The sequence below is a fragment of the Eschrichtius robustus genome, chromosome 4, assembly GCF_028021215.1.
Source record: "Eschrichtius robustus isolate mEscRob2 chromosome 4, mEscRob2.pri, whole genome shotgun sequence".
Classification (NCBI taxonomy): Eukaryota; Metazoa; Chordata; class Mammalia; order Artiodactyla; family Eschrichtiidae; genus Eschrichtius; species Eschrichtius robustus.
Genome location: NC_090827.1, coordinates 68,133,465 through 68,161,358, shown reverse-complemented (window position 1 = coordinate 68,161,358; position 27,894 = coordinate 68,133,465). Strand labels below are relative to the sequence as shown.

The 27,894-nt window shown below is 34.7% G+C and overlaps 1 protein-coding gene across 4 annotated transcripts in view; it reads right to left on the bottom strand.

The window, feature by feature from the left end:
• EPHA5 (EPH receptor A5) overlaps window positions 1-27,894 on the bottom strand; it is a 313,241-nt gene that overhangs the window by 65,829 nt on the left and 219,518 nt on the right. For 3 of the 4 annotated variants that reach the window (XM_068542188.1, XM_068542189.1, XM_068542191.1), the window contains one exon: window positions 17,952-18,057. In XM_068542188.1, coding sequence (XP_068398289.1) covers window positions 17,952-18,057 — 106 coding nt within the window. The remainder of the gene's footprint in view (window positions 1-17,951; window positions 18,058-27,894) is intronic. The other variant, XM_068542190.1, reaches the window with a different exon arrangement.

Sequence of the window (27,894 nt, the reverse complement as noted above, 5' to 3'; positions counted from 1 at the left end):
TGATACAGGATAGAATGCCCAGAGATAAACCCACACACATATGGGAACCTAATTTATGACAAAGGAGGCAAGAACATACAATGGAGAAAAGACAGCCTCTTCAATAAGTGGTGTTGGGAAAACTGGACAGCTACAAGTAAAAGAATGAAATTAGAAAACTCCCTAATACCATACACAAAAATAAACTCCAAATGGATTAAAGACTTAAATGTAAGATCAGACACTATAAAACTCTTAGAGGAAAACATAGGAAAAACCCTCTTTGACATAAACCACAGCAAGATCTTTTTTGACCCACCTCTTAGAGTAAGGGAAATAAAAACAAAAATAAACAAATGGGGGGCTTCCCTGGTGGCGCAGTGGTTGAGAATCTGTCTGCCAATGCAGGGGACACGGGTTCGAACCCTGGTCTGGGAAGATCCCACATGCTGCGGAGCAACTAGGACCGTGAGCCACAATTACTGAGCCTGCGCGTCTGGAGCCTGTGCTCCGCAACAAGTGAGGCCGCGATAATGACAGGCCCACGCACTGCGATGAAGAGTGGCCCCCACTTGCCGCAACTAGAGAAAGCCCTCACATAGAAACGAAGACCCAACACAGCCATAAATAAATAAATAAATAAATAAATAATTTTAAAAAATAAATAAATAAACAAATGGGACCTAATGAAACTTAAAAGCTTTTGCACAGCAAAGGAAACTATAAACAAGACAAAAAGACAACCCTCAGAATGGGAGAAAATATTTGCAAATGAAACGACAGACAAAGGATTAATCTCCAAAATATACAGACAGCTCATGGAGCTCAATATCAAAAAAACAAACAATCCAGTTAAAAAATGGGTGGAAGACCTAAATAAGACATTTCACCAAGGAAGACATACAGATGGCCAAGAGGCACATGAAAAGATGCTCAACATCACTAATTATTAGAAAAATGCAAATCAAAACTAAAATGAGGTATCACCTCATGCTGGTCAGAATGGCCATTATCAAAAAATCTACAAACAATAAATGCTGGAGAGGGTGTGGTGAAAAGGGAACCCTCCTGCCCTGTTGGTGGGAATGTAAATTGATACAACCACTCCAGAAAACAGAATGGAGGTTCCTTAAAAAACTAAAAATAGAACTACCATATGACCCAGCCATCCCACTACTGGGCATATACCCTGAGAAAACCATAATTCAAAAAGAGACATGTACCATAATGTTCATTGCAGCACTATTTACAATAGTCAGGACATGGAACCCACCTAAATGTCCATCGACAGATGAATGGCTAAAGAATATGTGGCACATATATACAATGGAATATTAGCCATAAAAAGAAACGAAATTGAGTTATTTGTAGTGAGGTGGATGGACCTAGATTTTGTCACACAGAGTGAAGTAAGTCAGAAAGAGAAAAACAAATATCACATGCTAACGCATATATATGGAATCTAAAAATAAAAAAAAAAAAATTGGTACTGATGATCCTAGTTGCAGGGCAGGAATAAAGCGGTAGACATAAGAAATGGACTTGAGGACATGGGGTGGGAGGGCGAAGCTGGGCCGAAGTGAGAGTAGCATCGACATATATACACTACCGAATGTAAAATAATTGGCTAGTGGGAAGCAGCAGCATAGCACAGGGAGATCAGCTCGGTGCTTTGCGGTGACCTAGAGTGGTGGGATAGAGAGGATGGGAGGGAGGCTCAAGAGGGAGGGGATATGGGGATATGTGTATGCATATGGCTGATTTGCTTTGCTGTGCACCAGAAACTAACACAGTATTGTGAAGCAATTATACTCCGATAAAGATCTATTGAAAAAAAAAAAGCCTTGCGCTACTATTTACTGAAATGTATGAAGTGAGAGAATGAATATACAAATGGACAATGACCAGACCAAGTAGAAAAATAGAACTCTGACCCCAAATCTGCAGCAACCAGTCCAGGAAGCCCAACTACAACCTCTGTAGTAATTGTCTCAAGTGGTCAGAACTTTATCAATAAATGCCAGTTTCCCTAATTTTTGTCTGTGCTTCCAACTTAGGACCAACTACAGGAAGCCTAATCAATCACATAGGATGCCCCACTTCTGGTTAGCCCACCTCCAACTACCCCAGGCCAATAACCTCCAATCAGGGCATACCTGAAGCCTTCCTTTTTTTCATTATAAAGCTTTAACACTCCTCTGCCTGCCTTTGGGTCTCTGCCAAATTCAGGTGATGGTGGCTGATTCCCTTGCTATAGCAAGCTCTTAATAAATAGCCTTTGCTTGTTTTAATTTGGGTGTTTTTTTGTTTATTTCCACAGAAGAGATCATCTTTACTAGTTCAATAAAGGGAAATTACATAGATTCATTTTTGCAATCAACCACTATCTTTGGTCTGTTCTGGCACAATAGTAGTGTTAATATACAAAATACTGAATTATGTGTTTCTCCTGCAGTATGACACCTCCACCGAGCAAACGTCAATTTCCTCCATTTCTAGAAACTGAAAGTGACTACAAGCTCCTTCCTCTGAACGTCTCCTTCCCAGTCATTTCACAGCTGAATCAATCTATCTGCAATGCTTCTTCGAGAGGAGCATACGACTGTCATGACTAACTTGATTGTGCTTATCTATTCTTATCTATTTTAGGTTTTAATTTATTTTGAGAGAAGTAGAAAGGAAAGAGCAGGAGAAAATAAAGTTGCAAAAAAAGTGATGCTAATTTTGCCAGCTTAAAAAAAATAGAATATTTACACACAGTTCTGATAGTAACATTTGTTTCAAACATTCCTTTGTCTTAATGAAAGTGTAATATTAATTAAAAATATGAGTGGGTCAAAAAAAAGGGAAGAGATTATTCAAAGAAATAAGCCAAATATTTAAGTTCTGATTTATTTAGCTCCCTCCATTGTGGCTGTTAAATATTTTTCCAAAGTTGAATCACATCTATCAGCATTAAACTTATAAGGTAGAGAAACCAGGACTAATGTTTTAATTTAATTACATAACTCACAAAAAATTAAAGTAACTGGTAAAGTACACTGAAATTATTAAAACACAAGGAATGTGTGTATTTTGTGATAAGCAAATTATGAGAATTGAATTAATTATGAGAATGATTTAAAAGAAACCTAAAGGTTCATTTTCATATCAAACTATTCAAATTCCATGTAAATACATTTTGTTTTCTATTAGTATTGGTCAGGAGTACCAAAATCATATATATGGTAGTTGTGTTTAAAATTAAATACAAGGGTGATAAATGTTAACTATTTTAATACATTATGCACATATTCAATATATAACATAACAGTGGTTAATTATGATTACAATTGCTTTATATGTATGCAATGGTGTATACGTGTATATGTGTGTGTGTATGTATATACACGCAAAAGTACTTATGTCAAATATTTATAATTGTGACCATATGTGATTTCCCAATATGAATTTGCCTGAACAAACATTGAAAAATATGGTTAAATTATAATACTTAAACTAATATGATCCTGGTATAAGCTAGAAGAATAGCTTTGATAGCCCAGAGGCAGTATAGATAAAAGAATTCCTACATAGACACTTATTTAGTACATGCTACATGTAGAGACCTATAACAGTATCAGGAGAGGGTGATAAACAGTGCTGGTACTTATATAAGTCTATAGAAAATAACAATTTAGAGCCCCAACCCCATAAAATTAACATTTTTTGTATCCCATGCAAAATAAATATTATTGAAAAGCAAACAAATCTTGCTACTTCTAATGATATATTTTCACTATATGAAAAGCTAAGATCTCACTAGCCTAAATGGGTAAAAAGCATGTACACCTAATTTACAAAATAGGTAATAAAATAGCTAATGATATATACTCATTGCAAATATATTAATGATCCTATTAAATCTCAAAAATATAAAGAAATTCAATTAAAAACACAGAACTATTTTTTTCCTATTAAATTAGCAGAGATTGACTAGTCTGTGAACCACCAGGCAATTTCATTCACTGTTGGGGGGAATAGTAATTGGTACTATGATTTAGGAGGGCCATTTGTCAATATGTATCAACAGCCTTTAAAATATTCATATTCATTGACCCTTACTTTGAATTATACAAATGTGTTCTAAGAACATTAGAGATAAAAAATAGCAACCCCCTTCCCCTAAACCAGCACAACAAAAGAAAACAAATGAACAAAACAAAAGGAAAAGCATATGGGAAAAGTTAGATATTAGAATATCAAAGAAGCAATAAATTTTTGCTTTTAAAATATTTCCAATTATGGAGGAAATTTTTATATTATAATGTTAATCAAAGAAAAACAGAAAACAAAACTATAAATTTTGAACTCTAATATATATAAACAATATTTTAAATATATATGGCAAAATTTTAATATTGATTACCTCTGGTAGATACTTATGACTCATTTTCTTTCCACATTTTGTCTTGAATGTTCTATATAATTTTTATCATAAAATTTAAATATGCATACATAAATGAAATAGCAGCTAGTAAGAAATTAGGACAATAACCATAACTATGTAACATGCAATGTAAAAAATCAACCAAAAGATATAGGCAAGGCAGACAGCAAGAGGTCTTGATAAAGTCAAAACATCAGGATGTTCATCTAAGGAAATGGCCACTAATCTAACCTCTGGAGATATTTTAGGATATAGCTGAAATAGTTCAGCAAGTTGAATATTTGAGGTCTAAGGAGACAAAATGCAGTGTGTGGAAAGATAGAAGCAGGATTGATAGTGAGTTTCACTTTAGGACATATTGTACTGAGATGGCCCCCAGTAGACTTCCAAGCTAGGTTATTTAAGAGTCCTCCTAGAGTGAGGGGAGTTTCAAAGAGTTGGAGGCGCAAGAGCAGGATCCAGTCACCCTGGCTTTGGGGAAATGATAAGAACCAATAGGCAAAACTGCACCGGCTCCAACCAGATATTTGAGATGTACAGAAAGACTTCCTATTTCCATTTCCTGCATGAAGATTTAGAAGCCTCAGGGCTTGGGTAGAAAGATACTGGGTGGTAAAATAGACATCAACTTGGAATTCAAAATAGCTATTTCCCTTTTGGGGCTGGTGAGCAACAGTACACACTAGCACAGGTTTGGAATGATTAATTATAAATCTTTATGACTCCAGGAAAGGCCCAGTTTGTCCTGTCCCTTTACATTCCAAATGACTAGAGAAGAGGTGAATCTAGCAGAGCATCATAAGTACATTTGAAACAGCTAGAATAACAGGAGGTCAGAGAAAGTCAGATATCAACATCAAAATAAATCAAGAGGTCCTTATGTATTAGAAAACATACAAAGTCATGCTAATATAGAATTCTGATTCATCATATATTTGTCTCATGAAACCGTGTATATAAACAATGCTCAATATCACTTATCATGTAAATATTGAATTGATGCTGATTTGATGATAACAGATTTTACATCATGTTGGGCATGATGAGATAGAAGTTAGTCATTTGGGTAGCGAAATTTCATCTTAAAGTTTTCTGAGGAGGATTGGACCTATAGATTGACATTTTCCTGATAATTTTACTTGTAGCAAATAAAATCAGAATAATTCTACAAATTTAGTATCTACTGATTAAATACTTATGCTGAACTTAGTATCCTTAAAATGTAGCACTGTGTCGCTGGCACATATGGAGATCTCACAAACAACTTCATCAGTGAGGATTGGTGGTGAATTCCAGTATATGTAAGGAAAATTAATATTAACATAGAAAATATTCACTTAATCTTATATTCTTACATATTTTAAAGATGTTTGTTCAACTCTGCCCTGTGATTGTATGTTACGATTATCTTTTACATTCTTATGTGTACTATGTCCCATATTTTGAAAAAGACATCTTTGTATTAAACAGGGAAAGCATTAAGTAATCAAGGTATTAACAAGTTAAAGTGTTAAACGATCAAAGTTACATGACACGAATTGAATTCCACATAGATAGATTTTTTTTTTTAAATGTTGGCAAGATGTGTACATCATCAATGAATAGAATCAGTTCAAACCAATGTCTATTAAATTGGCTTCAGGAAAATCAAATGAAATAGGCATAGGAATGTGAAAGCAGCACTAGGATTTCTCAACGTCAGAAGCATGGAGGGCTCTTGGAGGTGGAGAAGCAGTGTTTGTGAGATACATGAGAATATTTGAATCCTATGGAATATTCAGTCTGGAGGGACCCTGAAGAGGAGTTATGCAGTTGGTCTAAGAAGGGCCTAAGAAAACCTAAGAAACAAAGAAGATTTCCTCCACTGATCACCCCACAGAGGTCTCAACTTGCCAACTTGATATTTTGCTACTCAGGATGAAAGTGGTAGCGTGGAGAGGAAGCAAAAACAAAAACAAAAGCACCTACGGTAAGCCCCCAAGCATCTGTCTTGCCTTTCAATTGACCCTGAATCAAGAGAACTCATGACCTGTCACGGAGATAAGCAAACCAGTGCCAGACCACAAGAACAGGATGATGTCTTTATAAATAACAGTTAAAAACATATAATTAAACATAAAATAATAATTAAAACTCACTAACATCATTACCCGCAATACTGATGGCTCAAGAGAGTGGACAATGCCTGTAGACTATTGACAGCAAATGTGTGCCAAAGATCTGATACAGAAAAGTATGTCATTTTTCTGTGAGATTAGAAAGTCAGGGGAGTAAGAAATAAGAAAGAAGAAAGAAGCAATGGGTGAGAGATAGTAAAAGAATTTGGTAAGCAAGATATTTGGGATATAGTATGTTTTGTAACACTATATCTATCGCAGCCATCAGACAGATCTCAAGTCAATACTTCCACATGGTATAATAAAGAGTTCAGCTGTTTGAGTCCGAGTTGCTAATCCATTAGAGACATTTATTTCTTTCCAGGTTCACGCAAGTTTAAAAAAAGAGCACAGGTCTTGAAAAATGGGGCTTTTACCTGGTGTTTAAAATCATTTAGAACATTTTATTGTTCATTTGTTTCATTTCTCAGCAATAATTACATTCCTAGACATGCCTCAGGAAATTGACTGATTTTTTGTTGAATAGATGGTCCACCTTTTGGCATAGGGCAGTGCTATTGATTTTCTCTGTAGAGCTGGCTATCAGGCTCCTATGAAAGCCTGTGCTATTGTGGGCTCTGAGAGACACGGTAAGGTTCCCAGAAACTAGCAGAGTTTTCTGCCAGAGCCCAGCGTCTACTGACATGCCAGCATGCTCTCTCTTTCAGCTGGGGATCACATTCTAAAAGAAATGGAGCTTCAGGCAAATGGAGCTTCAAATAAAAGGTGTATTCAGCTCTTGTGGTTAGGCTTTTGACCTGTCCTGTGTTTCACAGTACTTAAAATCTGAAAGTCTCCAGATTCTTTGTTAAAATAATTTTCTTCTTTGCAAAACAATGACATTAACTCGCTTCCAGTACCATAGAGTTTTTCCTTCCAAAAGTTTGCCTCAATATAACTTCCTGAGAGCTGCAGTGATGTTTACATGTTTGATCTGTGAGAAGTCGCAGGTGGGATGTTCAATAACGTTGAGCAATTGAGCCAGTAACCCTCTTGGGTTCAGTTTCCTAGGACGATTTATTTCCCACAGTGGGCAATTAGTTGTTGCTATGCCCCTAGTCTTTCTGTCACTACTCTGCCCTGATCCCCATTTGTATGTTATTAATAAATTATCATCTACTCTCTAATTATCTTTGCTTCAGATTCTGAAGAAAAAAGCACGTAATCATGAGAAAATAGAAGGGATAACAACTCTCAGATATTAAATCAATACACATGCCTGGATTTATTACAGTTTTATAAAGTCACATCTATTGCTAATTCATAAACCACTGAGATCTGTTTTTAATGAGCTCTTTTCTAAAATCAGCGATTGCATGTGTGATTACAAATATTTGTCTATTTATCATTATTTTAAAATAAAATAGTATTTGATTAAAATATTTTTATGTAATACTTATCCTTATCAAAACTTATCAAGTCTGAAAGTACATAATCCTAGTTGTTAAAGGTGCCAAATATATCAACTATCCATGCTGCCCATAACTTGAAAAGATTGAGAGGGAAATACAGTTACTTTGATGTACATTATCATTTATAAAAGTGAATACTGATTGATATCACCATGTGCATCACCACACTGGCATTAGGATGTCCAGATGTCAAATAAATAATATAAGCTAGTGAAGATTTCTTATCTCCTATACAATACTTCTTTGATATCATTGCATTTATTTTGCTGATGGCACAAAAAGTTCCATTTCTCAGGAAGAAAGCACATTTATGGGTTAGGTATTTGATTGTGCTTATGTCAGAGTTACTAACATTTTTCATTTTCCAAACTATCAACATTAATGGGAAAAATGAGACAAAGCACTTCAAATAGAGATTGATGCTCAATTTATCTTTAATTCAACAATTTATGAGGTATTCATTCAATTAGGTTATGTGGGAGAGCCACAGAAGCCTTTATCCTCTATATACTTACTGGAGGGCAGAAAAGAAAACATATTTACTATAATTTGTGGTTGAAAGTGTTACATTCCATGAGAAATACTGGTATATTGTTCTGAGACTTAAGTGGAAGGGGAGAATACTTCAGCTAAAGGAACTGAGTATGTTTTTATGATAGAACAGTTGATGTGAGTTTTGACATGTGGGTGAGGTTTAAATATTGAGAGATGAAATAGAGGATATGAAAAAAGAAACCACGTGAGGTCTTCTTTCTTCATTCTTAGTTCATGTGCGTTGTCTGAGGCTGACCCTGAGGCACGTGTCTGAGGCACGAACTCTAACTGTACTGCCATGCAGTATACCTTCCCCTTACTCTTCTTAGTTAAGGTCTCAGTGCTACTGATTGGTTTACTCTGTGGGGCTGTGTATTAGGTTCCTGTCAGAGCATGTGCCACCTGTGAGAGTGAAGGTCAAAAGCTCTAAAGTAGGGGCTGGATTCAAGATGGTGACCATTTCTGCTTCAGGAATACAACAATTGTCTGGTCTCCTGCTACTTTATGGACCACTCCTTCTCAGTCTCCTTTGGCTGGATCTTCCTCCTTCACTCTATCTCTCAATACATATCAGAGCCCCAGGGCTCTACCCAAATAGCTTCATTCTGATCAGTGCCTTTAAATACCATATTTGTGCCAGAGCATTCTTGAATCATGTGTCTCCAATTGCATAGCAGAGAATATTTTACCATTTGGATCTATTAAGTGCCTGTATTTTGGATTTTTAAAAAATCTCTGGAACTTTTCATCTATATGATCTACAATTATCTTTTGGATAAAACCACTCTGAATGTGCCTTCTGTCATATGCAACCAAAGGAATCCAGGTCAAAAACACATAGTGATAATGCTGGAAAGCTAGTTCGAAGCATGTTTTCAAAAGTCTCCAACTCCAGCTTCACTCTTCCAGTCATCCAGTCATTGGACATCTATTGAGAAGCTACACTAGAATCTGTGTTCAACATGAATACATATCTATCAGGGGAGACACATATAAAATGATGAACTAAAATCATTTCAATTGGGAAAAAAGTTTTGAGGGAAAACAAAAGTGATATTAACTAGCTTTCACAAAATCAGGAATGGTCATGGGGTTGGTGACATTTGATATGTGTGATTCTAGGATAGATACAGTTTACCAGGTATAATTGCCAAGTGTAGAATAGAGGGAAAATTCGCTATAACCCAATGTATTCCTTAATTTACTTTAGTGGTAAGATATCGCTGACTTTAATTTCTAAGAGTTATTTTATTCATAGCAGTTTGGAAGGTTCTTAAATGTTAATATTATTATCTTTAGCAGTAAATATTCAGTGGCTTTACATATAAGAGATCAGAATTTCACCAAAATCATATAGTTGAATGATATAAGTCATGCGGAAGTTATACAGTGAAGAGCAAATGTCTTAAAGTAAGAGCTGTGCTCAAGACCCAGGCCCTCACTAACTGACTATATAATATAATTTATGTTCTAGACAGTGTTCTAAGGGGCAGGAACCCACAGATAAAAATCCCTATCATTTTAGAGCTTATATTCTAGTATGGGAGACAGACAAAAAATCAACAGAAGAAATATATATATTGGGTGGGCCAAAAAGTGCCTTTGGTTTTTTAAGCAAAAATAAAAGACACATTTATCACTTTCTCCCAGAACTTTATTGAACACTGTATTCAGCCTTTTGTTCCACTACCTTCTGCCATTTTTCAGGCAACTTCATAATTCCATCTTCCCAAAACTTTTCATCTTTTTGAGCAAAGAACTGTTCCAGGTGCCTTTTACAGTCTTCCGGGGAAATGAAATTTTTTCCATTAAGAGAATTTTGTAAAGACTGAAATAAGTGGAAATCAGAAGGTGCAATGTCTGGTGAATATGGCAGATGAATCAGAACTTCCCAGCCAAGCTGTAACAATTTTTGCCTGGTCATCAAGGAAATATGTGGTCTTGCCTTATCCTGATGGATGATTATGCATTTTCTGTTGACTAATTCTGGACGCTTTTCGTCGAGTTCCACTTTCAGTTGGTCTAATTGGGAGCAGTACTTGTTGGAATTAATTGTTTGGTTTTCTGGAAGGAGCTCATAATAGAGGACTCCCTTCCAATGTCACCATATACACAACATCACCTTCTTTGGATGAAGACCGGCCTCGGTCTTTGGTGTGGTTGGTGGTGGTTCATTTTGCTTGCCCCATGATCTCGTCCCTCCATTCCACACTGCTGTACAGTATCCACTTTTCATCGCCTGTCACTGTTTGTTTTAAAAACGGAATTTTTTCATTACATTTCAGTAGAGAATTGCATGTGGAAATACGGTCAAGAAGGTTTTTTTCCCTTAACTTACGTGGAGCACAAACATCAAAGCAATTCACATAACCAAGATGGTGCAAATGATTTTCAATGCTTGATTTGGATAGTTTGAGTATGTTGGCTATCTCCCTCATGGTATAACGTTGATTGTTCTCAATGACTGTTTAGATGTGATCACTATTAACTTTAACTTGTCTACCTGACCGTGGCGCATCATCCAGTGAGAAATCTCCAGAACAAAACTTTGCAAACCACTTTTGACACGTTCGATCAGTCACAGCACCTTCTCCATACACTGCACAAATCGTTTTGTGCATTTCAGTTGCGTTTTTACCTTTCTTGAAGTAATAAAGCATGATATGCCAAAAATGTTGCTTTTTTCTTCCATCTGCAATATTAAAATGGCTACACAAAAATTCACCAATTTTGATGTCTTTTTTTAAAATGCATGCTGATCTGACAGCTGTAACATACAATCTAACAAAACTGTTTTGAATGAACTTAAAGACAGCTAAGTGTTACTACAGCCATCTTATGGGAAAAAAAATGAACGAAACTTTTGGCCCACCCAATATATTATAATATATATAAGATATACATACTATAATGGCAATGAGTGTTATAACAGACAAGCCAGGGTAAGGGATATCTGATGTGCAGAGGAAGGAATCATGGGTCATCATTTTAGTCAGCTCAATTGAGAGAATTAGATTCAGCAAAGAAAGAAGGAGGAAGCCATATTGTTCTCTGGGTCAAAAGAGTTTTAGACAGGAAGAAGAGCCAATGCAAAAGCCTTACAGCTGGACTATTTTTACAAGATTCAAGAAACATCAAGAAGATAACTTTTATGAAGTATAAATTGGATATAGAGCTGATACTGAGACATAGCATTGTAAAATATTACATGTAGGGCTTCCCTGGTGGCGCAGTGGTTGCGAATCTGCCTGCCAATGCAGGGGACACCGGTTCGAGCCCTGGTCTGGGAAGATCCCACATGCCACGGAGTGACTAGGCCCGTGAGCCACAATTGCTGGGCTTGCGCGTCTGGAGCCTGTGCTCCGCAACAAGAGAGGCCGCGATAGTGAAGAGGCCCGCGCACCGCGATGAAGGGTGGCCCCCACTTGCCACAACTAGAGAAAGCCCTCGCACAGAACCGAAGACCCAACACAGCCATAAATAAATAAATAAAATTAAAAAAAAAAAAAAAAAACTTTAAAATATTACATGTAAAGTCCTTGGAACAGTGCCTAGTAGTAGGTAGTATGTAATTCATGCTAGACAATATTAAACTTATTATTATCAATATTATTATTGTGTTACTTCCGTTAGGCAAAGATGCTTCTCTGATGGTTTTAGAATGCTACATAGCCTAAAAAATCATTCACTTTGGAAGCTATTATTCTTTGATATCAAATGTGGGCAGAGCTCTGGCATTTGTCTGAATTAAATAATTGCATTCAAGATGCCTGTACAATTATTTTACTTGGCTCCAAATGAGCTTGAAGAAATATTTCTAAGTCCAGCATATTTTACCATCAAGCTATTGTTTTCCCTAACATAAGAACTGTGGCAGGCATTTAATAACAAGTCAAATATTTCTTGAATTAATGAATCATACCATCATTTTGGTACAAAGGAAAAAATGTTATCATGAAGGAAATGATTCCAATTTAAACTCTTTTACTTAACCCTGGCTGTTGTAATTCTGTTTATGAAATTCTGTCCATTTATCAGACTACTAATTTAACTAGGAAACACTTTGAAAAAAGGACATTGCCTTTTTATTTTAAATGCCTGGGACTTTTCTTGGTGTTTTATATGCAATAAATACTCAATATATGTTTGTAATGGATAATTGGGAAGAGTGTGTCATTTACAACATATTAGACTTCAAGAGACTTGAAAAAAATTACAAAAGGCTACATTTTAATATTATTTTTAAGTAACAAAAAAAAAAAAAAACCTGAAAGCAGTGCTTTCATAAATCTGTTTTTTCCCCTAAATTTCTAACATGGTCTGAGAAACTTAAATTTGTACCTAGCCTCCAAGTACAGTATTAACTGATTTCTGAAGAATTTTTGCCTCAGGAAATGATTTGACATTTCAAATCGATTGAGTTTCAATTGTTTAATGAAAGACAAAGGGAAACAGGATTTAGCATGTCTAACCACAGTATTTGAACATGACCAGAACAAGCAAGGGAAGATTTTTTGCCTGGAAAATAGTTAATCCTTTTTATAGGCATTACGCCACCCCTTAGACTAAATTTATCATATCAGGAACATCACAGAAATAAAGTCACATATTAATAGCCTTAGAATCATATCCAAGACTAAGCATCTTGAAGGATTCCTTCTGCCCCTTCAGGAGCTATAAGTTTTTGGTTTTGTTTTCCAATCTTAAAATTGGCAAACAGCTTTATCTTTTTTGTGTTTATATGAAAGATAAGTACACGTAAGTGTGGGCATGCATGTGTGTAACATGCGTGTATCTTTAACCTCTCAGTGTACAAGTGGAATTAATTGAGATAAAAAAGCAAAGCTCTGAAATTTTCTTAAGATTTAATTAAATTCATAAGTAATAAAAGAGACAAAATATTAAAATATATTCTTTTATCCCAGGGTGTCTATATTGAGCAAGTTTCAAAGAAATAGTTTCTGTACACTGAAAGATGTTTTCCTTTGTATTTCCTATACAACTAAATCCTGTTAATTTAAGCTTTATATCAGACTAAGAAAGTGTCCAGTAGTCAATTTTCAGAATGAGGTCCCAAGTTTAAAATAGGGACACAGAAAAAAAGTCAATCTAATAGTATCAATGATTGTCTTCAAAGGAAAGAAAAAGAGAAGGTCAAAGTAGAAGACTTTCTCAAATATGTAACTAGAAGAGTGTGGAGATGACATCATTGGTTGAAAGACTGATTAAACAATTTATATCTATAAAATTGTATATATAAGAGACAACCTCACAAAATTAGGGTATAATAAGAAAGTTATCAATGTGCAGTGTCATTACTGATAAAAGAGAAAGATTAAAAAACAATTACAAAAAAACTCCTAAAAAACAAAAAACAATTACAACACGCTGTGCATATTAGGAGGTTTAATTTATATTCAGCCCAGGGTAATTAGCTCATAGTTTGCTGAGAACAAGTCAATTATTTTGTAGTCCCATGAAAACACCATTTACAAGTAATAGAAAAGAAAGTAAAAAGGATAGTCTGAAACCTGCAGAAAATGCTCTATGGAATATTTAGCACCTTTAAACAAGATGATCACATGATTTCTAAAACTGATAGAATCCTAAATGATGTTACAATTCTTTGTCATTTTTTAAATAGAACTTTCTCCCTTCAGGATTGATACTTGTCTATATTATTTTAACTGTATCTAGGTAAGAAGACTCCAAGAGGTTTCTGCATAATCAATTTTAGCCTAAAAAGATTAGAAAGTCTCTATATTTAATTTATTTTTCATTTTCAATGTATTTTAGAATAAAAAAGTTTATTACTTTCTTTGAAATAGATTATTCTCATAGTATTCAATGTGTTATATTCCTGATTTTTTTCCTTTGGTCTGAATAAAAATTCAAATTGCCAATGAATATGTACTTTCAATACATAGCTGCTTCGGAGCCCAAATGATGATATAAATTGTCAATGAATATTACATACAGATGATAGTAATATATTTGCAATATATCAGAATTAAGTCTATATCACCACTGAGTTAAATTATTTGTAATTAAAAGACATTTTACGTAAGAGAAAATATCTGGTTTATAATATATTCAAGAGGTTAAAAGGTGATATAAGAGAGTAAGTTCAAAGTGAGACTGGAGTCTAAGTGTTATTATGTTTTTGTGTGTTTATCAATCATATTTTAGCACAGTGAAGAGGGATAAATATATATAATTCACTGTCTTTAGAACATTCCTAGAAAAGGCTTTTTTTCAATAATTTGCTATTGCTTAAAGGTAACTCCCAAATTTGTGTTAGGCTTTGTCCACACCTCTTCATTTAGTTTTTCTTTTATTTGACAAAACTTTACTGAGTTAATCAGTATACTCTATGTACTAAGAGGTAGGTTCAATTTTCTTAGTCCCAACAAAAATTGCGAAGTTCATTGCCTTGAATGAGATAGGAAAAGCCTTTCTAGAATCATATCATTTAGTTTTTGAATAAGTATGTTTATATAATACAAACATAAAATAACCTGTTCATGAAAAGTAAAATAAGATGGCCAAATATATTTCTTTTTTTTTTTTTTTTGATTGCCAGTTAACTTTATTTACTCATTGGGAATATACATATCAAGTATATAAAATGGAGTTTAACAAGCAATTACAAAGGAAATAATTTGTACAATTACCACCCAAATCAATAACCCCCAAAACCCCAAATATGCACACCCCCTTTACAACTTCACCATCATCTTTGTCTGGGTAGCATCTAGTTGGGTTTTGCCTTTTTATCTAAACTGACAGTCTCTTTTTAATTGGTATGTTTAGATTATTCACATTTAATGTGATTATTGTTTGGATTAAAATCTACCACTTTGCCAGCTCTCTTCTATTTGGCCCAAACTTTTCTTTGTTTGGCCAAATATATTTCTATCATAAGACAAATGCCCTTGAAATTCAAGAATGTGCATTCAACAAAATGAAGTAAAAGTTTGGTGCAAAAAATTTGCTGGTAAAAAAATATAAATCTCAAATTGATTTTTAGTAAAGTGTATTTTCCTTTAAATTGCAAATTCCTAGTCTCAGCATCACAGTCTGTGTAATTAAGAAAAAAAAATTAAAGTGAATAAACAATGCACAAATTTGTAAGGTATTGCTTTTTTAAATAGTAATATACTTCCGTAAGACAGTAGATCCAAAATTATCTTACCATGTCTTGGGTTTAGTTATGCTGAAAATTAAGCTTTGCCTCTTGGGTATAGATGTCATTTTTATTTAACTGAGAAATACACTAAACATTTCTATATACTAAGATTTAGTTATTCTTGTATGGTAGTTTCAGATAGATATGGAATTCGTGTGTGTGTGTGTGTGTGTGTGTGTGTGTGCTAAAGCTATACTCTCCTTCAGCTACCAAATAGTAGGTAGATTGAATCTTCTCTCACTTTGTCTAATGCTGCAGATGTAACGAAGTGAATTGCTTTTAAGTCAATTTTGTATGCATTAGGGAAAAAATTGGGGAGGGCAGGGGCTGATTCATATATAGGTAAGCGAGAATCCTTAGCTGAATGTCATCAGTAAATTCACATTAACAATACTTAGGTTAAACAGATAAAGTGTGCTAAGTCTATAATAAAATACTTCCTATACTTTATTTGTTCTTTAATAAACCTTCAAACACACACATTTATTGGCCTTTAGACGTCTGCTCTTGCCTCCATTTTTATTCAGTGGACCCGACAAATAATATTTTCTTATGATCCCCATGTGCCTAAATATAACTAATGTTTCTGGATTTATTGGAAAGGAAGAGGCCAACCATTTCTCAGAAGTAAATAAATGATATTACAAACCAGCTTTGCAAATGTATCATAGTTATCCACCCTTTTGGGGTAGAGAAGACACATTATCTCATGGTAGTTTTCTTAGTAGTTACAATTAACTCAATTCAATTATCTTACTTGATCGAAACCTGAGCAAAGTTTTTATGACAAGACTGGTGGAATTAGCTTATCTTCCAGAAAGCAGGGACAATGGTAGAGCATTCTCCCAAAGTGACTTCAGAGGGAAGAGATCAGTGGGGCATGAGCTAGCCAGCCTCTGACTGGGAAGGGCTGGCTGTCCTCAACAGAACACAAACTGTTTCCCAGTTTGTGGGAAGAATTTAGAATTTAGCAATTCTAAAAATATATCACTGCTATTCTAACATTAAAAGTAAGCAATGATTTCTTAGGAAAACTTTCAACACTCAAATCAACAAGAACTAGAAGAAAGGGAATTTTCAGAAAAGAGAAAGGATGTTCAAAGGAAGTAACAGTGTTTTATGAAAATAAAATGTCACTACTGTAATTTAAGGATGTAGTCATAAATCTTTTCAGAATACAATATGCAGTATATTGAAAATGTCTAATTCTATATATTTATGAGTTGAATAGGTGCTGAAGAGTCAAAAGTAAATGAGTAAAACAGTACAAAATCAATATGAATATTGATTTTATGACTTTTTTTTGGACCTTATAGTATATTTTTGTGTATTTGTGCAGGTTTAAATAAATATCTTCATGAAGATTTTCATGAGATTTTCTGTAACAGTCTAACACCAAAACATTTTCAAATGGACAGCTCTCATTACGGAATATCCCTTCTAATAGTGGCCTGGATGAAAAATGAAAATACATTTGCTGTAGGAGTAGAACACACTCATGCTTTTATTTGTTTATTTTTTTAGGAAGGTTGATTATGCTCAGCTCAATGTCAGGAGATACCTTCTACATAAGCTCTTGCTGGGGCTCTATCTCTTTTATTTTTGTTCAAAATGAAAAATGTAGATAGGTAATACACATATTAATGTATCTATTGATACAACATTCAATAAAATTCACTTTAAATCAGTATACACTATGATTGATGTATTCAGGTTGAAATCATTCAGAAGCTGAAAATAAATGCAATCATAAAAAAGAGGTGGTTATTTCTCAAAATGCTTGTTTGTGGGTGTGTTTGCTTTGTATCCATCACCCTGTTAGGATAGAACTCTGGCTAACTAGAATTATTAGTTTTATTCTTCTAAAATATCAGGCACAGACACAGACCTTCCCAAACACTAAAATTGAAGCTTTTGAGAGGATACTTCAATACTTTTGAGAGGAAAAATAAAATTCAGGTTAAAATAAACTATATCAGAAAAAGATATGGTTATATTAACAACATAATAAATAATAACAAGTTAATACTATTCTTGTGTAGACAGTATACCTGGAAAAGAGGAATTGTGTGCTTAAAAGTTAGCACTAACATGGACAAGGTACGGCTTGAGAAATACATCCTACATACAGGTTATCTACTGATATATTGCTCGCCTCATTTGTTTCGGGATGTGTTTAATAGCCATATGGTCAGATCAAGGTAAGGAAGAGATCAGCTGTAAAAGTTCAGAAGCACAGCTTCCTGTCTTACCTTCCACTGAGGAGGAAGCCGATAACCACTGCCAACAAAATGACTCCCACTGTCACAGACACAGCAATTATAGGAATCTGGCTTTGATCGCTGGATGCTGCAACTGCTGATAGGAGACAGAGAAAATATAGCCTGTGGTTACAGGGATCATATGCATTCAAATAAGAGCTGCTTAATAGTCAGTAATCAATGCAAGGTTTAAGCAATTCACCCACACTTGGCTGAGATTTCCCCTTATATCTCTTCTCAATGGTGTGTAATTGAAAAGACATGTTCAGGAGAAAATATTTATTCTCCAAATGGAAATTGGAAAGAACCACTAAGTCACTGATTATTTCCTTATCATAAAAAAGAATGTCATTGTTTGTATCGTATTAATTTAGCAATCTTAGGTTTGCAAGACAAAATGGAACTTTGTTTTTGATTTCAAACACCTCCTAAATAGGAGGTGCTAAGTATATGAGATTTGACGTTTTTAAGAGTTTGCATGTGGCTGTTCTCTAGGAAAAAAATAGTCTCATTATATTAGATAGGACTTTTTCTTATAGATATAGGTTGAAATGTCCAAAATGTCCAAAATGATGTGGCTATGACCTCGTATGATATCACTATTTTGAATATAATTTTAAAAACTATAATTTCAAGCAGAATATAAACACTAAATATACTTTATTAGTAGGAACGCTTTTTCAAAAATATCAAGGCATACATTTAGAACTTTGTATCTACAGTAAGATTAGATTTGTTTACATGATCTTTTTTAAATACATGAATTTAGATGAAATATTTTATATTTTAATAACACAATTACTATCATAAGAGGAATATGGACATAATTAGATAGTTGTACCTAAAAAAGCAAGGGACTTTTTCTTTTGTGCTGATAGCTAAGTTGATTAAAATAAGAAACTTATAGAGCAAAATAAATTTTATCAATGTTCTCAAGAAACCCTCAATAGGATACCTTAGCATGCTTATTGTTTAATGACATTATCATTTTGATAAATTCAGAGTGGCATGATAACAAATTTTACGTCACCAAAACTAATAACAACTATATTTCCCATGTTTTGTTTTTCACAGTCTCTTACATGATCTTGGCCCTATCAATAGTTTTGGACATTTAAATGCTACCCTTTCTAGTCTTGTCATCTCATCATTTATTCTTTTAACCAAAATTGACTGACTTTCTGACAACCTTCTTACACTGATCTACATTTTCAACCCTTTCAGATCAGTCTTCAAGAGCCCAATATCGGCAACAAGTGGTTCATGTATGAGGAAAACTACTACTTACAATAGAAATCTATACTCTTCCCCTCCCTCTTCTTGGATAATAATAGTTGCAATTCAAGGTCCCTTTACCCTGCTTTTTCCTATCCTCTGATGCTGAGGTCTGTGGTAGAGAATTTATTACTGGTGAACAGTATAAATGTAGTAGGGCAAAGCTACCCCACTATCACTAGTAGTAGCCTTCCCCAAGATTTGCTTTTTTAATTTCTAAATTTAAATTACTTATTTTCTCAGTCGACTTTCTTTTTGGCAGGTGGCACTGTTTCTAAAGAAAAACATGCAGATTTGGTCCAAATAAGTTCAATGTTATTTCATTTGTGCTCCAAAGCTTTTGATTCTCTCTTTTAATTTCCTTACAGAGTCATCCCCATAATGAGTCTTCCTCATTTCCTCAGTAGACTAATCCATTCTAACTTCCCACATTTTAGAAATGTTAAACTTTATAGATAAAAGAGAGTGATCAAGTCTGAACTCCATGGTTAAATACAACTCTATACCCTTCTTTTGCTTTACCTAACTGCACTGTTAGAATCTTCCTTGCCTCTTCCAAGATAATGATCTTTAAAGATCTCCCTCCAGGAGAGATTATCATTTCCTTACAGACTGCTTCTCTGCTACTTACAAGCCTAAACAGATAATTTCTCTTGGAGAGAACAAATTCTTATACCTAAACTTACTGATATTATTAGTTCAAACTGAATTTGAAAACAGGTCCAACATTTACTGTACATTTGGGTTAAGGCAAATTATTTAACCTTATAAAGTCTCATTTCATTAATCTCCAGTTAGGGATAATTTCCCTGTATCATTATATTTCTGTTTAGAGATAACACTTAGCATAGAGCTTCAACTATTGCCAGCCTTATTTAAATAGAAGATATTACATATACATATTATCTCCTGTTTTATTTGTCATTCTTATTCTCTCCTATTTTTCAGCATCTTGACCGAGTCATCTAGAGCCAGCCTCATCTTCTGAGAACCAACATTACTAAATTTCCTCTGAAACGTCTCTTCTGCCTTTGAGTTCTATGCATGATATATTTGCCATATGTAATGAGTACTTCTCCACTTACCTTACCATACACTATAATGAGGTATTTGACCTTGTTGAACATACACTCCGCCTTTTAAACTCTTCTCTTGTTTCTATACATCAGATGAGATGTTTTCTCTTTTTCCCACTCTGAAGCACTGCTTTGTCAGTTCTATTGGCTCTGAATTCTCTTCCAACATTTTATGTGTGAGCAGTTCCTGATGAATGCTGGTTCTTAATCCTTCCCACTTCTTTCCATCTCTCTTTCTATCTCTTTCCATCTTTCTCCCTTTCTACCTCTTTTTCGCCCTACCTCTCATAGATATTTCTTTGCTCATGGCATCAGTTAACTATAAGCTGAAGAGTCCCATATTTATATCTCCAACTAATATTTGTCTTCAGAGGATCAGTCTATTAAAAAAAAAAAAAAAAACCTCTATTCCCTTTATTTGGATTTTATTTTCACATAAAAATAAACATGTTTAAAATCGACCCTTATACCACATACACCCCCAATGGCATTAAAAAAAAAAAGCATCAATAAATAAACATACTATAAATCAAACCAACAAACCAAACTAATTTTATCTTTTTCTGGTTTCTTTTAAGCAGCGCTGAATTTTTCTTAACCCCTACTTACACTTAATCACCAAATATTTTTGTGTTTCTTTTATGTTTCTCCGCATGCATTACTTTTTATTTCATCCAACACTCACCTATTTGATTCAAATCTGCTGGAATATGGTTCATACGTTTTTTAAGTGCTCCCTTTGACTTCTACGTACTCACATGAAATACCAAAAAATATCACTTTGATCACGTTTCTCTGAACAAAAAGTTAATAAATACCTACTGCCTATGGAAAAAAATTTCCAAATTCTCCATCTAGCGTTCAAAAGCCCTTCTAATCTGACTCTAACAAATCTTTCTGGTCTCAATACGCCAGTTTGGGACTCTGAGAGATAGGGTTTTGGAGGAAGCAGTCATGATTAATCAGAAGTAGGGATCAAAACAGGGCAATTTCAGACTAACCAAAGTATTAATTTTGAGAAAAAGTACGGTGCTTAGAAGTGTGGAATGCTTCATTTTTTAGTAATTGCCAAGATCTCTAACTTAGCAATGTGCTAAAATGTGCATGTAGGTATAGGATAATATCTTGCAATAAAACAAATGTTAACGGCATGGCAAAATTTTTCAAAAATGTTTAAATTAATATATTTTATGAAAACACTTTGTAAGTAACGTCAAATCACAAATGTTCATGTTTACGTTTTTATCTGCTGTCCACTGAAATCAGATCTTTTTATAAAATAGGCAATTAAATAAAGGGACTGTGAGGAAGAATTTTAAAAATAAATTTTCATTTATTTTTTAAAAGTTTGCAGCATTTTTTTTTTAAATTTTTATTTATTATTTATTTATTATGTTTATTTTTGGCTGTGTTGGGTCTTCGTTTTGTGTGAGGGCTTTCTCCAGTTGCGGCGAGTGGGGGCCACTCTTCATCGCGGTGCGCGGGCCTGTCACTACCACGGCCTCTCTTGTTGCGGAGCAGAGGCTCCAGACGCTCAGGCTCAGTAGTTGTGGCTCACGGGCCCAGCCGCTCCGTGGCATGTGGGATCCTCCCAGACCAGGGCTCGAACCCGTGTCCCCCGCACTGGCAGGCAGACTCTCAACCACTGCGCCACCAGGGAAGCCCTGCAGCATTTTTTTTTAAGTTACCTTCCTTCCTTAGGCTTTCTTTCTTTCTTTTTTTTTTTGTTTTGAATTTTTGAATTTTATTTTATTTTTTTATACAGTAGGTTCTTATTAGTTATCCATTTTATAAATATTAGTGTGTATATGTCAATCCCAGTCTCCCAATTCATCCCACCCCTGCCCCAACCCCCACTTTCCTCCCCTGGTATTCATACGTTTGTTCTCTACATCTGTGTCTCTATTTCTGCCCTGCAAACTGGTTCATCTGTAACATTTTTCTAGGCTCCACATATATGCATTAATATACGATATTTGTTTTTCTCTTTCTGACTTACTTCACTCTGTATGACAGTCTCTAGATCCATCCACGTCTCTACAAATGACCCAATTACATTCCTTTTTATGGCTGAGTAATATTCCATTGTATATATGTACCACATCTTCTTTATCCATTCGTCTATCGATGGGCACTTAGGTTGCTTCCATGACCTGGCTATTGTAAAGAGTGCTGCAATGAACATAGGGGTGCATGTGTCTTTTTGAATTATGGTTTTCTCTGGGTATATGCCCAGTAGTGGGATTGCTGGGTCATATGGTAATTCTATTCTTAGTTCTTTAAGGAACCTCCATACTGTTCTCCATAGTGGCTGTATCAATTTACATTTGCACCAACAGTGCAAGAGGGTTCCCTTTTCTCCACACCTTCTCCAGCATTTGTTGTTTGTAGATTTTCTGATGATGCCCATTCTAACTGGTGTGAGGTGATAACCTCATTGTAGTTTTGATTTCCATTTCTCTAATAGTTAGTGATGCTGAGCAGCTTTTCATGTGCTTCTTGGCCATCTGTATGTCTTCCATGGAGAAATGTTTATTTAGGTCTTCTGCCCATTTTTGGATTGGTTTGTTTGTTTTTTTAATATTGAGCTGCCTGAGCTGTTTATATATTTTGGAGATTAACCTTTGTCCGTTGATTTGTTGACAAATTTTTTCTCCCATTCGGAGGGCTGTCTTTTCGTCATGTTTGTAGTTTCCTTTGCTGTGCAAAACCTTCTAAGTTTCATTAGGTCCCATTTGTTTATTTTTGTTTTTATTTCCACTACTCTAGGAGGTGGCTCAAAAAAGAACTTGCTGTGATTTATGTCAAAGAGTGTTCTTCCTATGTTTTCCTCTAAGAGTTTTATAGTGTCCGGTCTTACATTTAGGTCTCTAATCCATTTTGAGGTTATTTTTATGTATGGTGTTAGGGAGTGTTCTAATTTCATTCTTTTACATGTAGCTGTCCAGTTTTCCCAGTACCACTTATTGAAGAGACTGTCTTTTCTCCATTGTATATCCTTGCCTCCTTTGTCATAGCTTAGTTGACCATAGGTGCGTGGGTTTATCTCTAGGCTTTCTATCTTGTTCCATTGATCTATATTTCTGTTTTTGTGCCAGTAACATATTGTCTTGATTACTGTAGCTTTGTAGTATAGTCTGAAGTCAGGGATTCTGATTCCTCCAGCTCCGTTTTGTCCCCTCAAGACTGCTTTGGCCATTCGGGGTCTTTTGTGTCTCAATACAAATTTTAAGATTTTTTGTTCTAGTTCCATAAAAAATGCCATTGGTAATTTGATAGGGATTGCATTGAATCTGTAGATTTCTTTGTGTATTATAGTTATTTTCACAATGTTGATTCTTCCATTCCAAGAACATGGTATATCTGTCCATCTCTTGCTATCATCTTTAATTTCTTTCATCAGTGTCCTATAGTTTATGGCATACAGCTCTTTTGTCTCCCTAGGTAGGTTTATTCCTAGGTATTTTATTCTTTTTGTTGCAATGGTAAATGGGAGTGTTTCCTTAATTTCTCTTTCAGGTTTTTCACCATTAGTGTATAGGAATGCAAAAGATTTCTGTGCATTAATATTGTATCCTGCAACTTTACCAAATTCATTGACTAGCTCTAGTAGTTTTCTGGTGGCATCTTTAGGATTCTCTATGTACAGTATCATGTCATCTGCAAACAGTGACAGTTTTACTTCTTCTTTTCCAATTTGTATTCCTTTTATTTCTTTTTCTTCTCTAATTGCCATGGCTAGGACTTCCAAAACTATGTTGAATAATATTGGTGAGAGTGGACATCCTTGTCTTGTTCCTGATCTTAGAAGTAATGCTTTCAGTTTTTCACCATTGAGAATGATGCTTGTTGTGGGTTTGTCCTATATGGCCTTTATTATGTTGAGGTAGGTTCCCTCTATGCCCACTTTCTGGAGACTTTTTATCATAAATGGGTGTTGAATTTTGTCAAAAGCTTTTTCTGCATCTACTGAGATGATCATATGGTTTTTATCCTTCAGTTTGTTAATATGGTTTATCACATTGATTGATTTTCTTATGTTGAAGAATCCCTGCATCCTTGGGATAAATCCCACTTGATCCTAGTGTATGATTCTTTTAATGTGTTGTTGGATTCTGTTTGCTAGTATTTTGTTGAGGATTTTTGCATCTATATTCATCAGTGATATTGGTCTGTAATTTTCTTTTTTTGTGGTATCTTGGTCTGGTTTTGGTATCAGGGTGATGGTGGCCTCATAGAATGAGACTGGGAATGTTCCTTCCTCTGCAATTTTTTGGAAGAGTTTGAGAAGGCTGTGTGTTAGCTCTTCTCTAAATGTTTGATAGAATTCACCTGTGAAGCCATCTGGTCCTGGACTTTTGTTTGTTGGAAGATTTTAAATCACAGTTTCAATTTCATTACTTGTGACTGGTCTGTTCATATTTTCTATTTCTTCCTGGTTCAGTCTTGGAAAGTTATACCTTTCTAAGATTTTGTCCATTTCTTCCAGGTTGTCCATTTTTTTGGCAAAGAGTTGCTTGTAGTAGTCTCTTAGGATGCTTTGTATTTCTGCTGTATCTTTTATAACTTCTCCTTTTTCATTTCTAATTTTATTGATTTGAGTTCTCTCCCTCTTTTTCTTGATGAATTTAGTTAATGGTTTATCAATTTTATCTTCTCAAAGAATCAGCTTTTAGTTTTATTGATCTTTGCTACTGTTTTTTTTTGTTTCTATATCATTTATTTCTGCTCTGATCTTTGATTCCTTTCCTTCTGCTAACTTTGGGTTTTGTTTGTTTTTCTTTCTCTAGTTCCTTTAGGTGTAAGGTGTAAGGTTGTTTATTTGAGATTTTTTTGTTTCTTGAGGTAGGCATGTATAGCTATAAACTTCCCTCTTAGAACCGCTTTTGCTGCATCCCATAGGTTTTGGATTGTAGTGTTTCCATTGTCATTTGTCTCTAGGTATTTTTTGATTTCCTCTTTGATTTCTTCAGTGATCTCTTGGTTATTTAGTAACGTATTGCTTAGGCTCCATGTGTTTGTGTTTTTTACGTTTTTTTCCCCTGTAATTGATTTCTAATCTCATAGCGTTTTGGTCAGAAAAGATGCTTGATATGATTTCAATTTTCTTAAATTTACTGAGGCTTGATTTGTGACCCAAGATGTGTTCTATCCTAGAGAATGTTCTGTGCACACTTGAGAAGAAAGTGTAATCTACTGTTTTTGGATGGAATGTCCTATAAACATCAATTAAATCTTTCTGGTCTATTGTGTCATTTAATGCTTGTGTTTCCTTATTAATTTTCTGTTTGGATGATCTGTCTATTGGTGTAAGTGAGGTGTTGAAGTCCCCCACTATTATTGTGTTACTGTCGATTTCCTCTTTTATAGCTGTTAGCAGTTGCCTTATGTATTGAGGTGCTCCTATGTTGGGTGCATATATATTTATAACTGTTATATCTTCTTCTTGGAATGATCCCTGGATCATTACGTAGTGTTCTTCCTTGTCTCTTGTAACATTCTTTATTTTAAAGTCTATTTTATCTGATATGAGTATTGCTACTCCAGCTTACTTTTGATTTCCATGTGCATAGAATACCTTTTTCCATCCCTTCACTTTCAGTCTGTATGTGTCCCTAGGTCTGAAGTGGGTCCCTTGTAGACAGCATATATATGGGTCTTGTTTTTGTATCCATTCAGCAAACCTGTGTGTTTTGGTTGGAGCATTTAATCCATTCACGTTTAAGGTAATTATCAATATGAATGTTCCTATGACCATTTTCTTAATTGCTTTGGGTTTGTTTTTGTAGGTCCTTTTCTTCTCTTGTGTTTCCCACTTACAGAAGTTCTTTTAGCATTTGTTGTAGAGCTGGTTTGGTGGTGCTGAGTTCTCTTAGCTTTTACTTGTCTGTAAAGCTTTTGATTTCTCCATCAAATCTGAATGAGATCCTTGCTGGGTAGAGTAATCTTGGTTGTAGGTTCTTCCCTTTCATCACTTTAAGTATATCATGCCACTCCCTTCTGGCTTGTAGAGTTTCTGCTGAGAAACCTGCTGTTAACCTTATGGAAGTTCCCTTGTACGTTATTTGTCATTTTTCCCTTGCTGCTTTCAATAATTTTTCTTTGTCTTTAATTTTTGCCAATTTGATTACTATGTGTCTTGGCGTGTTTCTCCTTGGGTTTATCCTGCCTGGGACTCTCTGCACTTCCTGCGCTTGGGTGAGTATTTCCTTTGCCATGTTAGGGAGGTTTTCAACTATAATCTCTTCAAATATTTTCTCGGGTCCTTTCTCTCTCTCTTCTCCTCTGGGACCCCTATAATGTGAATATTGTTGAGTTTAATGGTATCGCAGAGGTCTCTTATGCTGTCTTCATTTCTTTTCATTCTTTTTTCTTTATTCTGTTCCACAGCAGTGAATTTCACCATTCCGTCTTCCAGGTCACTTATCCTTTCTGCTGCCTCAGTTATTCTGCTATTGATTCCTTCTAGTGTATTTTTCACTTCAGTTATTGTATTGTTCATCTCTGTTTGTTTGTTCTATAATTCTTCTAGATCTTTTAAAAACATTTCTTGCATCTTCTCGATCTTTACCTCCATTCTTTTTCCAAGGTCCTGGATCATCTTCACTATCATTATTCTGAATTCTTTTTCTGGAAGGTTGTCTATCTCCACTTCATTTAGTTGTTTTTCTGGTGTTTTATCTTATTCCTTCATCTGGTACATAGCCCTCTGCCTTTTCATCTTGTCTATCTTCTGTGAATGTGGTTTTTGTTCCACAGGCTGCAGGACTGTAGTTCTTCTTTTTTCTGCTGTCTGCCTTAGTCAGTTTGAACCATTTTTTAAGTTCCTTGATGGGTTTTAATTATTGGCTATTTCATTTGCACTGATTAATTTGTGAGATATTTCTTTTTTTTTTAAATATAAAATTCAGTATTATTTTATAATTGGTTTGTAACTGGAGTATGATTGCTTTACAATGGTGTGTTAGTTTCTGCTTTATAACAAAGTGAATCAGCTTTACATATACATATATCCCCATATCTCCTCCCTCTTGTGTCTCCCTCCCACCCCCCCATCCCACCTCTCTAGGGGGACACAGAGCACCGAGCTGATCTCCATGTGCTATGTGGCTGCTTCCCACTAGCTATCTATTTTACATTTGATAGTGTATATATGTCCATGCCACTCTCTTCTCATAGGAAATAATTCATCAAGATTTTTTACTATTTATTCCTTTGTTTACCCTGACGGCATGAATAATATCTCCAACTACATCAACTAAATTTAAAAGATATAGAATTTATGAGATACTATCAGTACCTTCATACTTGTTCATTCTTTAGCAGTGGTTAAAAAAAAAAAAAAAACAAGTAAGCCCAGTATGATTCATGATTATCCTTTTACATTTTGTTAAAATTTTTAATTTTTAAAGATATGAACCTCTAGTCACGCATATTGCCTATTTTCCTATATATGTTTATTAAGAATTAGTTGATTTATAATGTAGTTTTGGAAGAATAGCTGCAGAATATTTTGGAAATATTTAAAAGTAAATTTTGGAGCAATGAAACACACTACTATCAAAAGGATGTTAATTATGAAA